This window comes from Tyto alba, unplaced genomic scaffold (genome assembly GCF_018691265.1).
Source record: "Tyto alba isolate M040663 unplaced genomic scaffold, T.alba_DEE_v4.0 Super-Scaffold_2, whole genome shotgun sequence".
NCBI classification, from domain to species: domain Eukaryota; kingdom Metazoa; phylum Chordata; class Aves; order Strigiformes; family Tytonidae; genus Tyto; species Tyto alba.
In genome coordinates, this window is record NW_024881282.1 from 36,750,244 (window position 1) to 36,764,758 (window position 14,515).

The 14,515-nt window shown below is 49.9% G+C and overlaps 1 protein-coding gene and 1 long non-coding RNA gene across 4 annotated transcripts in view; both read right to left on the reverse strand.

Moving 5' to 3' along the window:
• Window positions 1-3: 3 nt before the first annotated feature.
• Window positions 4-8,882, reverse strand: ARHGDIB (Rho GDP dissociation inhibitor beta). Of its 3 annotated transcripts, none has more exons than XM_032998044.2 (6): window positions 8,624-8,882; window positions 4,799-4,987; window positions 4,137-4,220; window positions 3,206-3,282; window positions 1,750-1,813; window positions 4-798 (listed from the first exon to the last, which is right to left on the reverse strand). In XM_032998044.2, exons 2-6 carry the CDS (start codon window positions 4,974-4,976, stop codon window positions 599-601), a joined length of 603 nt encoding a protein of 200 aa, XP_032853935.1. In that variant the 5' UTR covers window positions 4,977-4,987; window positions 8,624-8,882; the 3' UTR covers window positions 4-598. The 3 variants fall into 3 exon arrangements, with proteins under 3 accessions (XP_032853935.1, XP_042649100.1, XP_032853936.1); XM_042793166.1 differs by lacking the exon at window positions 8,624-8,882 and adding an exon at window positions 5,715-5,733; XM_032998045.2 differs by lacking the exon at window positions 8,624-8,882 and adding an exon at window positions 5,103-5,168.
• A 2,066-nt stretch (window positions 8,883-10,948) lies between these two features.
• The window catches only part of LOC116962879, a 35,729-nt gene continuing 32,162 nt past the window's right edge, over window positions 10,949-14,515 (reverse strand). The window contains exon 3 of the long non-coding RNA XR_004407859.2: window positions 10,949-10,999. This is a non-coding gene — a long non-coding RNA (uncharacterized LOC116962879). The remainder of the gene's footprint in view (window positions 11,000-14,515) is intronic.

The following is a 14,515-nucleotide window of genomic DNA, read 5'->3' on the forward strand; positions in this document are numbered from 1 at the left end:
ATGCAGAAAAGAAGAAACCGGTTTTATTATTGGGACACTGAAGTCTTGTTACAGCATCTAGCTGCATTCCCCCTGACTGGTTTTGCCTGCACAAGGATGGATTTTAACGGGGTAGGGCACCAGTTACAGACCAGGAGACCATCACGGGAGGTAAGTAACCGTTTACAATGAGTCAGAGCACATGGCAAGTGTAACTCAGATGGGGATTTTCCAGGGACCAGTCCGCCCTGCCAGGTGATCTTGTTTCCTAGAAAAGGCACTTCCGGGACCGGAGTTGGTACAGGAGAGATGGAGGCAGCAGGAGGAAGTACTGGGAGAGAGGGAGGGAGATGCTTCCCAATTTAATCCATTATGTGTTATGATGGGGCAGTGGTGAGAACGGGCAGGTTATTTTCAGTGTATCAGAAGAAGCAGCAAAGGCCGCCTGCAGGCCTGTGCATCAACCGAGGCCGGCACAGAGCCCCGGCACCCACGGGAAGGACTGCCAGGGCTGTGGCTGGCGACGGTGGCAGGAAGGAGCAGCGTGGTGGGCATGGCCCACCTGGAGACTGGTGCAGGAGGCAAGGGGATGGGAAGGGGGAAGGCAAACTGGGTGAACTCATTCTGTCCATTCCTTCTTGATGGACAGGTTCCACTCCCAGGTGAGATGGTCATGCTTGTCATCATCCGTGAAGAAGGACTTGTTGTGATAGGTGCCTCGAGCCAGCATACCCTTAGGAGCCTCCTCAATAGGCGTCAGGAACTCATACTCCTCTGGCCGTGGCCCATAGCTGCCAACCATGAATGTGGCTTTGTCCACTAGAAGAAAACAATCCACAAGGGATGAGCTCCTCAGGTGGGGAATGATAAAGGTGAGAAGAAGCCATGAGCATGAGCACAGATCACAGACAGAAAGGAGATAGTGGGGAGAGAAAGGGACAGTTCATGTCAGCAAGGGGAACAGAATCAGTGGAAAAAGTGGGTTAGTGAAATACACGGACAGCTGGAAGGATAAATGGATGGATGGGCAGACAGACAGGCAACTCAGTCTGTGCCCTCTCACGTGTATGTACTGCTGGATGGGAGTGGGCACACGCAGAATATGGCTCAAGATCAATCTTGATGCCCCACTACTTCTCTTTTCTGGTGAGAAGACACTACTTACATGTGCTAAACAGGAAGCTGGAGCCTTAGAGGTGGCTGCATGCAAAAATGCACGTGGGATGTGTGTGTGTGCAAAATGGGCTTTCCTCTGCCTTGTCCTGGCAGGGCAGCACTGCACAAAGAGGAGAGGCCATGGGCAAACACAGGGCTCTGCACACAGCGGGAAGCTTCATAGAACAACTCTGAATTTTTATCAAGTGCATCTGGAAGAGCTTTCAGGGGGTGGGAAGTTCCACTCAGGCTGAGCTGCTCTACAGGGGGTGGATGAAAGGTGAAGAACTCTGTATGGAGAGGAAATCTGTGGCAAGCGCTGTCTAAGCAGTGTCTCTGGGGACTTTGCTGCTGCAGACAGCAGTATAGCATACAGATACCAGAACTGGCTCATACTGAGTTCACACAGGAACAGGAAACAGTTGGCCTGGGTGATGCAGAGTGCAGGCTAATGCACTCTGCCGAGAAGTCTCACCTCCTGCATGGTGGCACAGGAGGGGCCTTGGGACCAGGGGAGGCTCTGTCCTGGCCCAGAGCTGCAGGAACACTTCTTTGAGCAGAGGGAACACAGGGGTAGAAGCACTGGTGTGCAGGGCACAAAGGGCTCTTACTCACCCTTCACCCCTGTCCGGTAAGTGTGCTGCACATATTTCAGTCCCGACACAATGTCCCTGTTTACCTGCAAGAAATGACCAGAAGGAAGTGTCAAGGGAAGGGTTTTTGTTCTGTACCTGCTGGGTTTCTCTCTCCTTAAGACATGGCCATCTTGGCTCCCCACACCACTGCTCTCTAAGGCTCAGCACAGGACACATTGTGAGGAATCCTAACTTGACTTCTCCATAGGCACCTGGTGACCTACAGCATCCTCTGTGCATTTCCCTGACTGAAACTGACTGGAGCACATCAGTCAGCTTCACAAGATAGACTGATGAAGACAAAGAAAAGTAAAGCAGGGAGTTTGTAGTTAATAATTTCCATATTGAAAACTAGACACAGGTTGCTAGAGTCATCCCTCCAGCACAAACAGGTCGGCAAGATCAGCTGCCCCCTAAGCTTCATGAGGAGCTGGCAAGTTTCTCCTCAAGAGACAGGGGGACAAGGTTTTGTTCATAATTTTTCCTCAGATCTCCTATGGATGGCTTGGATATATCCCTTGCTGTCCCCTTCCAGCATACACCACCCCCCCACAGCACTACTCAATCTAGAAACAAGACAGGCAGATCCTTTTACATCCTGGGGGAGAATTCACATGGTGCCAGCTCTTATCAGCCCTGGCACTGAGGGAGGGAGTTAGAATAATTTGTCTGGCTCCAGGTGTCTCCTGTCAGTAGGGCTCAGATACAGATGGAAATATTTCATAGCACAAAGGAGAGCTGGAGGTGTCTCTGGGGACAAAGTCATCTCTCAGACAGCAGGCAAGCCTCCAAGAAGAAGGGAAATCTTCCCTACAGAACCCACAACACCAACATTTTCCTTCCTCCATTTTTTGTCTTCTCTGCCTAAGCCAGCTTTGTCTCTAGCAAACATGTGGAGATGATCATGTCAGTGCTGGATGCCACACTGCAGTGTGGCCAAGTTTTATTTCCAACTGGAAACAGAAGAAATGGCTGACGCATTGGTTAATGGGAGAGGGGAAGAAATAAGTCCATTTGGATATATCATGACCCAGAACAACTTAGATATCTTTAGCCAAATGCTACAGTATTAAATCTTTTTTTATGCATACATGAAACCCAGCAATACAAACCGAACCCATACTTCATGGAAAACCATTATCTCTTCTCCTCCCTATCCATTTCCACTTTGTGTGAATTTGAGATTTTTTTCAAGCCAAACTCAGCCAGAACTACTCATCTGACTCCCAAATCACCTGTTGTTCACCATTGTGGGTAGACGGAAAACAGCTTCTTCCAAGGGGCGAGCAAGCAGAAGCGATTCCCTGGAAAGACCTGGACCCTTGTTGGGTAGAAGGACACCTAAAGCTAGGGGAGCTTTACAAGGGTTGACCTACAGATTGCTGGTGACTGGTCTCAGCAACTGATGAGAAGCAACAGGAAGGAAAAAAACTCACTCTGAAGTGGATCTTAACTCTGTATTCCACTCCTTCCTTTAATACGAAGGTCTCTTTCTTGAGTGCTTCAAGGTCACCTGTAAGGAGAGGATCAAGCTATTATCTAGAGACACAAGAGACCACATGTGGTGGGACGGGGCTGGGATTGGTGTCGGAGGTAAGCATCCCTTTGAAGGATGGCACACCTGCAAAATGAGTACATGTAGGTCTGTATAAGCAACTGCACTGTGAGAGCACATACACAGAAACGCCTGGGTGTGCGTATGGGCCTGCGTCTACATCTATGAAGATGATCCCTAAACAAACACAGGTCTGGGCGCATATACACAAAGATGTTTACGACCAGACTGGCTGTTTGGCATCTGCAGGAGCATGTGCTTGCTTCATCTATGCCCAGCCCTGGCTGGGGCGAGTGGAGCATGTTTCGCAGCTCCTGCCCAGCTTGCGAGGCTGCCCGGGCTCTGGAGGGCTCTGCGTGGTTTCAGTTGAACAGGAAGCCTCTCTGCTCCTCCGGGCCCAGCTTCCTCTCTCTGCAGAAAAGCCCATATAAGGTGAAGCCTGGTTCTCTCCCCATGTCTCCAGGAGCCGGAACTGCAGTATTGCTCGATTCTGAAATTTCAAAACAGCCCGTTACCCGAACACATGCACATCCCTTGTGCTTGTGAGGTTTCATTGAAACGAGAGAAGGCAGGAGAAACCCAGGAGCTCCTAGAACAGGCTAGATGAAGAAAAAGACCCTCGACATTTTCATCTGTACATCTCCATTTCTTTTTCACAGGAGTATACCTTAAAATAAGAAGCAAGGCTACGATGACCTCACAGTTCTTATAGGAACCCACTGTAGCATCCCAAGGACAAACTCTCTTTCAATTTGAAGCATGCAAGGGCCTTTGCTTGCTCCCCTTCATGTCTAAAGACAGTCTGTGCCTACCTGTAAGGTCCATAGTGATTGGTCCTGGAGCAGAGTCACATACCAGGGTGAGTCGGGTGACCACCACATTGGGAGCTGTTGGGTCTGCAGGTAGAAGAGTCAGGGAGAAGCTGTCAGCTTGCAAAATTAAATGCAGGGGGAGGAGAACAGCACTGAAGAAACAGTTGCTTTCCCACACAACAACTGCACTTCATGAAACACCCAATAATGCCAGCCTTCTCTTAGCACAATCGGACCATGCATCTACCCCAGTCCTTCAACAGGGACCATTCCAGCCCCCAACCCAATACCCAGAGGAGGTCTTTCCACTACAGGAGACTCCCCTCTTAAGATGATTGTGAGCCACAAGACCCCCTCTCAGCACAGGCTGGTCCTCTCATTTCTAACCCCTCAGGTGTCCTCCAAGGCCCACACACGTCCCACCACAAGCCTCTTTTCGATGCCAGCACTCCCCAATAACCTTACACCTAGCGCTCAGAGCACCCTCCCTGCTTCCTTTAAATGCATCTCTCCACCTGCCCATCCCCAGTCCTCCAGCAGAAGCAGTGCATGTGCCTGTTTAAACAAGGTCCCTCTTCCTTGAGGCTACCTTGCCCCATCCCCTCAGCATGCTGTTGTGATTCATCTCCCCAGTCTCTTCCTATCAGAGTGCCCCAGCCTACCTACTACCACTGGTCCATCTCCCAGCAGGGACTTCTTGTACTTAGCGAGGCTTTCATCATCCTTGTCCAACTCTTGCAGCTCCTGCAGTGTTTTCTGGGGAGGGGGTTTGTAGTTGAGTTTCCCATCCAGCTCATCATCATCTTCCTCCACATGAGGTTCTTGGGTCTTCTCAGTCATGGTCGCTTGATCTGGGTAAAAGAGGAGGAGATAGTCAGTGGGATTTCTCCGGAGGAGGGTAGTGTCCCCAGGGACACTTGCTCTGGGCACGGCGTGGCTCAGTCCCCCACGCAGGCACGCACCCACCCAGTGCTGAACGCAGCAGGTTTATTACAGGCAAATGGCGACGGTGATCGGCTGCAACCCTGACACTGCTGTGCTGATATCCTGGCTCGAACACAATCCCCCCCTGCCCCCGCTCCTCTCCCTGCAGGCACCATGCGCACACGCAGACCTACACCATTCTTCCCTCCCAGGGAGGAGGTGCGGGAGCGGAGGCTGAAACCGGAGTGATTTACAGCCACTCTGCAGCACAGTTGCTGGCCGGCAACCCTGCAATTACAAGCCACCATACAAGGTTTCAGCACTCGCCAGCTATCTTGCACAAAGAGCCCCTGCCACACACAGACACGAACAAAGCCAAGGCCAGAGGTTTCACTCACCCTCTCATAACGGGTTAAAAGCCACGGTCAGGTAGCATTTCATACAAAGATCGAATACCTGACAGTAACTCCCTTCTATGAGCAAGATAGTTCAAGCCCACAAGGAAACGCACCGGCTACAGTCTATCTGCTGGCATTCCCAGTGCTTGCTCCCAGGAACAGCTCACTTCACGCACCGATCAGGTCTCCTTCCCGCTGAGGAAGGAAGCGCGACGGTGACCGCATCCAGCCCGGCTGCAGAGCAGCCCCCGCGTACCTGCGCTGCATCAGTGGGGCTTCTCGGAAAGGAGAGGCAGGACGGCTGGAGCCCGCAGCCATGCAGCCAGCACGGCTGGGACAAGCGTCACTGAATTCAGGAGGGCAGCGAAGCTGCTTGGGTGGCATCCCAAATGGGAGCCAGGGCAGGGAGAGAACAACTGATGGGCAGGCAGGCGGAGGGCAGGGAATGGAGAACAGGAGACAAAGGCTGGAGAGGTGAGCAGTGCTGTACCAGGTCCCCTTTAGTGAGCCGCCTGCCTCACAGAGCCAGCCATATGGTGCTAGCCACTTCCCACTCTCCAGAGAAAAACAGAGCAATGCTCTGGTGATGGTTGTCATAAATGGCCAAGCTATTCCTTGCCATTTGGCTGCAAAAAGATTTGGTCAAGCTACACAGATGGTTCAGTTCACTTCAGCTTATCCTTACATTAACTCCTTCTCAGAGGCTGTCCCTGCTAAAAATTCCCCTTTTGCCTGTTTATTTGCAATTTCCTCAGCAAGCCCTTTATTCCCTCTCTGCAGCTGTGGCCTTAACATTTTCCTCTGCTCCCAGAAGTTAAATTGGGAGCTACTGGGATAGCCTTCTCATTCATTAAAACAGGAAAAAAAAAAAAAAAAAAAAAAAAAAAAAAGCAACAGTTCAGGGTGAATCAGCAAGCATAATCAGGCAGCAATGAATAATAAGCAAACCTCCCAGTATAATCCCAGTATGCGTGAGACCGGTGGAGAAAATTCAAGGAAGGGTATATTGGCATGTTACAGAGGGACAGAGAAGGACCGAGCAGCACAGGAACAAAACGACTCAGTCGGGCATGCTGATGGACAGCGGCTCTGATGCAAGACTACTTTGCAATGGCATTTTGTGGTGAGTCAGGAACTAGTGCAGAGCGGTCAGCTGGGAAATAAAAGGGAATTCAAACTCAAATTGACAGGAAAGAAAGCACATCCCAGCAGCTGAATAACCTTGTCCGAGTTCACACTCAACCCTAGGAGTGCTAAGGACCTATATACCATGGGAAAGGCCCTTGAGCTTGTCCTCATGAGGAAGGAAACCAGAAGCTCCCTCATAAAAGCAACGATTGCTCATGCCCCACTGCTCTGCAGCCCCAGCACAGCCACCTTACAAAGCCTCGCAATCCCCTCAGTGATGGCACATCCCACACTGAGCACAGGAAGAGGACGTGATGAGCCGTGGCAGACACTGCCAGGTCTTGCCTTCCACTTGGGCTCCAGCTGCAGATCTGAGTCATTTCCACTCTCCCGAGCTCTCTCGCGATACTAGGCTGCATCTGTCACCACTACAACCACCGAGCAGAGCTGCCTGCCTGCCCCCGTCCTCCACAGGGGGTTTTGTGGTTTATCACAGGAGAAGAAGAGACCCAGGTGATGGAGAGAGCGAGCTCTGGCCACAGGCAGAGAAAAGGCAGAGAGTCAGGGCTGGACCAGCATGTTGTTTCCCATCCCTCAGACCTTCCCTTAGCATCACACATGCTGCAGAGACTTTCCCTGCCAGCCCGTGGGAGTGGTTTACTTGAGGGGGATGCTTTTAGGGTCTGAAAATCTCCCAGAGAAGTGGACAGGCAGCCTGCTGTGCCAGCAGCAAGAGCCTGAGGGGAACAGGACCAGCCAGGCTGTCTGGGCTGAACAGCCCCTGGCTCACACGCATCTCAGGATGGTACCGATCAGACCCAATTCTGGCATTTCTCCCCACATTGTGGACCTGACCCTGCCTTCCTGCCAAAATCCCAGGCAGGAGGTGACCAAAAGGAAAGCTCACATCTCAGTTGCCCCCACCTCTACTCGCTCCAGCTCTGGGACTGGTCTTTTCTGCAAGCTGAGACATGCTACTGGGCTCAGGCACCAGAGCTTCCCCAGTGTGACCATGTTGGTGCCCAACTGTCAGGGCTCCTGGGCTCCGGTGTCACTGCTCAGGCCAAGGGCTGGGCTAAGATGGAGACACCCTCTATGGCCTTCAGGCCATGAGCCTCATTAAAAATGACAAAATTAACCCTATTAATGCTCTATGCAACAAAAAATCTGGGTGATTTGTGCCCTGCCCCACCACATTTCTCTTGCTTTTGTGCGGTCCCAACCAGCAGTTGTGCATCACCTGCACCTCCGAGGACCGGTAGCACCCACAAAGCAGCAAAGAGAGTGGTGGGGGCAGCGCTAGGGACTCCCTGCCAGAGAGAAAGAGAGATGGCTGCAGGAGGCAAAGGAGGAATCATGCCCTGACGGGGGGTGTGAGCATCTCAGCTGGGCTCTGCCTGTGCCGGGGGTGGGTGGCTGCCCTTGCACCTGCAGCAGGAGGGGGTGGGGGAGCCGCAGACGGGGTGGATGGTGGGCACCTCCTCAGCCCCTCCACACGCTACCATGGAGCACAAAGAGGGTGTCACAGGGGCAGCATTTTATTTGCCCTCCTTCTGCGCATCACTCCCTCAACCCACCCCCTGATCGAGAGCTTATCTCCAGGAAGCGGGTTCGGCAAAGAGGAAGCGATTTTCCGCGATGGGGGAGTAACACACTGGCCCCACCAGCGCCCCCGGCCCTGATCTCCCCATCCCTCCCCCTGGGGTGCGAGGGCAAAAGGGGAGCCCGTTGCCCAGCCGGGTACCACCCCGCAGGGATACACTCGCCAGCACCCCTAGGCCCCGCCCCCCCCGCAACCCTGGGGGCGCGGGGGCTGCCTCCCCTTCCTCTGGCCCTGCACCCCATCCCAGCGCAGAGCCTGACTTCCCCCTGGGATGCGGGCAGGGCCCTGCCCGTCTCTCCGGGCAAGGCTGGGCAGCGGAGCCAGCCTCCGGGAACAAAGGCGCAAAGTTGCGCGGCGCCAGGAGCGAGCAAGCCGGGGGTGAGCCCGCTCCTCTCCCCCTGGGCAGCTCCCCCCTCGCCGGGGCTCCTACTCACCGGCTGCGCGGCGCCTGTGGCCGGGGTCCTCCTCCGCTCTCAGCGCTGAGCTTTCAGCTTTGGCAGTTGGAGCAGGAAGGAAGTTGGTGAAGAGAGGAAAAAAAAAAAAAAAAAAAAAAAAAATAACACTCACACGCAAAAAAAAAAAAAAAAAAAAAAAGGCAGCAGCCGCCGCCACCAGCAGCAGCAGCAACCCACTCGCAGAGGAAGCCCTGCGCGGCCCCGCATGCTGCAGCGCTCCGCGGCTGCCTGCCCCGCTTTGTCTGCGCGCCCGCCCGCCCGGCGCTGCGCTCTTTTTGCGCAGAGGTGCGCAGGGCTTTGTGTGCGGAGCCGAGGCCGGCCAGGGACGCAGGAGTGCTGCCCGGCTGCGGCTGTCGGTGCCTGCTGCTGGGACCGGGACCGGGACCGGGACCGGGGAGCGGTGGGGGGGGTTACCCTTGTTTTTCAGGCCTGGCTTTTATTTTGTTTATTTTCCTGGTGTAATTAAGGACGGTTTCAAAAGCTGGCCCTGATTTATACAGATTAAAATAAGTGAAAAATCAGGTTGAGTGTATTCCTGCATACGTAGGGGAACATGGTACTGTGCAAATGGGGTTTATTACTGGTGAACTTCTTTTTTCCTGGTTAACACATGCTACCTGCTGCACTTAATTATCCAATTGTTCCCAACTCCCAGTCATTTTCACACAAGCAGTTTCAAAGATCAGCTACCTCAGGAAGAACAAGCTCTCATTTCCCAGGGTGCTTAAATGATCAGAAAGATTTTACACCACTTCCTTTCTGAAATATCAGCAGATTTTCTCTTTCTTTTCCACTCACGGAGTGCCTACTTAGTTCTTCAGTCACATAAATCCTTCAAACATACAGTCCTCACTGCACAACAAATTAGATCATTGGTTTGCAACCAACAAATCTGGATCTGTGATGACTGATAGACTGCTCTTAATGCATTTGCAGAAGCAAAATAAGTAAAGCAAATCTATTGTCAGTGGGCTTAAATTCACTGCCCTGGATCCGCATGCCCATTATAAAACGTTTATCATACACAAATTTTTAAAGGTTGCAAACAACTGAGTAAGAGGGATCCTTCAGGGATGGACAGATCTTGAAGGAGAGGGACTGATTTTCCCAGCCTACCATTGCTTTAATTTAGGTTATGGGTGGCACTTTGATTCTGACCTCATGCACTTCAAGGGACAGAGTTTATGCCTGTTTGGCAATGGATTTCCATTTAGCAAGAGCTGTAGCCTTAAAAATATTTTAAGCTTCCATGAATTAGCTTCTCCATGAAGAGAAATTATTTTATTCTCTGCTGCTCTTTTTCACTTCTACACTAACTCTCCCAAAGGGGCCAGCACAAGAGAATTTAATTGAATACAGCACTGAATTGAGTTTAAAAGTCTACCTGGCAAAAATATGTAAACAAATGCATAAGTATATACTGGTGAGTTTTAAACCCAGATAGGTTTCCTGATCCTTGACCACAGTGGCCAAATGTGGCCAAAACCTTGTGCCAGCACAAGGGAAGAGGCTGTGTGGCATAGCGATGGGGAAAGGACATAGCAAATTCAATGACAATGCCACGTTATGGTGGCTCAAATTGTTCACGTGAAATGTCTTGACCTGGGAAAGGAGTGAAGAGTTGGATGTGTTAGCTATGGGAAGCTTTGAGGAAATGGTCTTTTTAAGCAGCCCCTGTACCTCATACATTATCTTCTTGTCTTGGTTCCTATGCTGTCTGGACTAACTCTCTGATTTCAGTAGACCGCCTAATTTGTACTGGGAGACCAGAACATCCTTTTGGCTGGGAGAGTGTGTGGGTTGAGGTTACTGTTCGCTCATGTCTTGGCTTGAGATTTCCTTGGTTTTAGTGGCTGTGTACTGAGACACTAGTGCAATCATAATTCTAGCTTTATTATGATCATTTTTGCTGGAGGACAGTAGGGTTTACCTTCCTCTCATTTTTTTTCTAGTTGGAGATAAGTATCAGAATGCCTGTGTCTTTGTGTAGCTGTTTGCACACTATTTCTAAATGTCTGTGTGCATACATCAAGACCAGTATATCCACAAATGTGCATAGAGGTATAGAAATATATAGCTGTATGCCACCCTAAGTATGTACACTCAGCCTAAATTGACACGTCTGCCTAGCACACAGGAGAAACAGATTTTACTCCTAGATTAGAAATTAGCCAGTATGTAATCATGGTCAAATCATATTATTGCTCTGTGCTTCATCTTCCTGCTGGTAGGAGGGGTGAGAAGGAACTGCAGATCTTGGATACGCACCATGCGGAGCAGATGGGTCCTTAGAAGCCGGGCATCATCCTTAGGGTCAGCATATCTAACATCCCGCTGGGGAACCACGTCACTAATCTGCTGGAAGAAGGGCGGGTTTTGAACTACATTGGAGCAGAACGTCACTGAAAGCAAATCCCTACCACCAGCTATTTAATCTCTGTCAAACCAATGCCATGCAATGAAGATCATCTCTTGGCAGATGTTGTCCAACCCCAGCCAATTCTTATGGCGGTGACAGAAGGAGGCAAGGACAACAGCTAGAGTGTACCTGCTTTACTGCAAAAGAAACGGTAATATTTCAAATGTTTTCTTCATTGGGAAACAATATTTACTTTGACCCCACTGGTCACAGCTGGTTGTACAATTAGTTGACCACATTAATACATGTGATCATCCACTAGTGTCTAAACTTATTTAAAATAAATAGCCAAAAGCATATGCAAATTTTTAAATGCATATCCTTCAACCACACAGCCTTTACTCTCAACAGTCATATACCTTCTGTAGCACTTTATTGGACCCAACAAATCTTGAGATTTCTTAAAAAGCATAAGATTTGAAAAATTAGGCATGGCATTTTTTTTTCTATTTGGGTTTGGGTTGCTGCCATAATATGTCCAGCATTTCTGGATCTGAATTTTTCAGACTGGTGGTATATTGCTGCTGCATGCTGATAAACGTCATCCCCATCTTCTGCAGAAGAGGTGGTTGTGATTGAGGAAAGGTACTATATTATGGCCTTTAGAAGTGACTAATTCAGGAAACCCTCACCTGTTAGAATACTTTCCTTTTTCCTACTCTTAATTTCCAAAACTGTCTAAATTGAAGCTGAAATTTCCCAGACTGGAAGCTCTGGGTAGAAAAATAAAAAAAATATTTCAGTCTGGGCAGGGAATCCATTTTTGCGCTTGTAAGAGGCCAATAGTGTAATCATCTTTAGTACTGCTCTTGTAAACTGGTTTGTTTTGGAGCTACTCAGTTGCATTTGCACTGAACTCAATACCTAGTGTTACGAACTTAGATTTCTCTCTAATGAATAACATTGCTGAATCCTGTCACTGTCATGAGCTTTGCCTCCCCCTCAATATTTATGCAGTCTCCAGGAAGACTACAGGTGATACACTGCAAAGACAACCTCATGGTGCAGCAAATTCACATCAAAAGCTGCTGCAAGATAAGCATCTGGTTTGGCCATGGCTGTCCCCCGCGTTGGTGTCCCCAGATGGTGTTCCTCACTATGTGCAGAGATCTTTTCTCTTCCAGAAATGGGAGAAGGTAATCTGGGCCTGAGGCAGTCACGAGGTGATGAGGAGTGGGGAAGGTGACAGGTCAGGGAGCTCAGACATGAGGCCTTTCCCTGACATTTGAGGGGGCATTCACTGCATCATGAGGTGCCGCCCAACTGCTTGGTAAACCCAGCGCTACCTCCTCTGCCTCCCAGTTTAGTGGGATAAACAGGGCAATGCAGGCAATGAAGCATTAATTCCCTCCATGTAATAAAACACAGGCACAAGGCACCCCAGGATTTGCTTTAAAAGGCAGCACCCTAAGGTTGATTCTGCTGTGCCTAACACATGTGGTGCCACTCACCCCCCCTAAAGAGCTGCAAAGGACCGTGCAACCAATGGGGTGGGAAGGAAGGAAAGAACACCCAGTAAGGGTTTAGCTGGGTTTCCCAACCCCCCAATCTTCCCAGTAAGGGTTTAGCTGGGTTTCCCAACCCCCCACTCCCTTGGCAATCCTTTCAAACCACCTGGCCACAGGACTTGAGGGCTCTCAGATGGGCTAAGAGCTGACCCCAGAAAACACGACTGGGTGCTCCATCTCTCCAGCTCCTCCAGAAGAGATTTTCTTGAAAGATGGAGAGAAGATTGGAGATTTAATGCTTGCCTAAGCAGCTTTCAGGACGGTTAACGTGCTAATCCCATAACCCCCATCTCCAGTCGCAAAGGTGCACAAAGATTTCACATGTCACTTCTGGATGACTCGACTTCCCTGGGGGAGCAAGGAGAAACAAAAAGGATTTGGCGGGGGATGACAGAGTAGGGGCAAAACAGAGGCTAGTGTGAGAAAGGCTGAGGATGGACAGAGCAGCTCAGTAAAGGAGGGGAAGAGCTAAATGGGTGGAAGGGGGAGAGTGAGAGGACAGGGCTGGGTGAGGGGAAGAAGGTCCCTGCCACCAGGGAGCAGGGGTGTCTTCTCTGCACCCCCTTCACTCCCAAGCCCAGCAGGGAAGAAAGAAGCTTTTCCTTTCCATCCCTTGGTGGATGTTGTGGTGGGAGCCAACATCCTGCAGCGGATGGTGTCCTAGAGAAGTCACCCATCAGGGCTGGATTTGAAAGAGGACTGGATTATTTTAGGACCTCACAGAAAACAGGTAGTTATGCAAGGTCAAATCTCAGCCCTAAGCTGATCACCAGCCAGGGTGTTAGGAGGTATTTATGCAAGCACGCCTCCTTGCATTGTGAATTTCCTCCAAAACAGACAGCTGAAGCTGAGATTAAATTAGGGACAGAGCTGTGCCATCCTCTCCTCCTCTGATGGCCTTAGAAAATCTCCCTGGCCAGCCACACCCTGCCTTGCCTATGCTAAACACTCCTCTTGACAGAGACCTTGATTTTATACTGGAATTCATGGCTTTGTGTCAGGCTGTGTCCAGGCTCCTGATAGCTCTAAGGTGCCTTATGTGCCTTGGTGCTTTAGCCTCAGCAGTGCTCGGGGCATGCTGCTTGCAGCTACATAACCTCTCTCTGAAGCCACGAGGCAGTAATTATCGGCGTCTCTGTGGCAACATTTTTCCTTTATTGCACTTGTGCTGTTCCCATCTTACTGCTCTCACAGCCTTGCCGCTACAAACCCCCCTAGCTTTACTGTGGTGGATTCTCATGTAAAACACCATTGTGAGAATTGCCCCTCCTCCCTCTCCTTCTTTATCTCTCATTTTGTAGACTTTAGTATATAAAGGAAGAAAACAAATGTGGTGCTCAACGAAGCAGCCAACAGCTATTTAAATTCTCAAGAAATATTATCCAATAATATACATTCACAGAATCTTAACAAGCAATGAATGTGCAACATTTGCACATGATGAGCATTCTCCTCCCAGAGCTAATACAATCACAACCAGGAATAACCAATAGGGAGTTTAAATGGGTCCTGATAAAAAGTATATAATGCCAAGAGAAAGCACGGTAAGAAACTATCATCCTCATCATTTTCATTGTCATCACCTGCTGAACTGGAGAGAGACCTCAGAGGAGGATGCTCCTATGGGACCCCATCATTGCCCTTCCTAACTGACCACTGGGGAAAGTTTTCCCCTTTTCTCTCTCTCTTCTTCATTTATTTTAATTTTTCTCTAGAAATAACTTTCACTGTTACAGTCAAAGTATGCTATCAGCTATGGAACCCACAAATAAATCTTTGTGTATATGAAACTGTCAGAACATCCTTTGCACAATATGTGCATGCCCAGCATGCAGTGATGGCTACTAGACAGTTCAGTTAGTCTATGATGTGTTTATGATGCTTGACTGGACCTGAGAAGCGGGCTGCAGTTCCAGATTCTTGGCACAGAAATATCCTTAGGGG

What these genes read in the sequence shown, in the direction of transcription:
- ARHGDIB (XM_032998044.2), bottom strand. Translation starts at nt 4,976, where the DNA reads ATGACTGAGAAGACCCAAGAACCTCATGTGGAGGAAGATGATGATGAG. An exon ending in AATCACTATGGACCTTACAG is followed by an intron (nt 3,283 to 4,136) that starts GTAGGCACAGAC and finishes CTCTCCTTACAG; the next exon opens with GTGACCTTGAAGCACTCAAG. An exon ending in TTACCGGACAGGGGTGAAGG is followed by an intron (nt 799 to 1,749) that starts GTGAGTAAGAGC and finishes GTTTTCTTCTAG; the next exon opens with TGGACAAAGCCACATTCATG.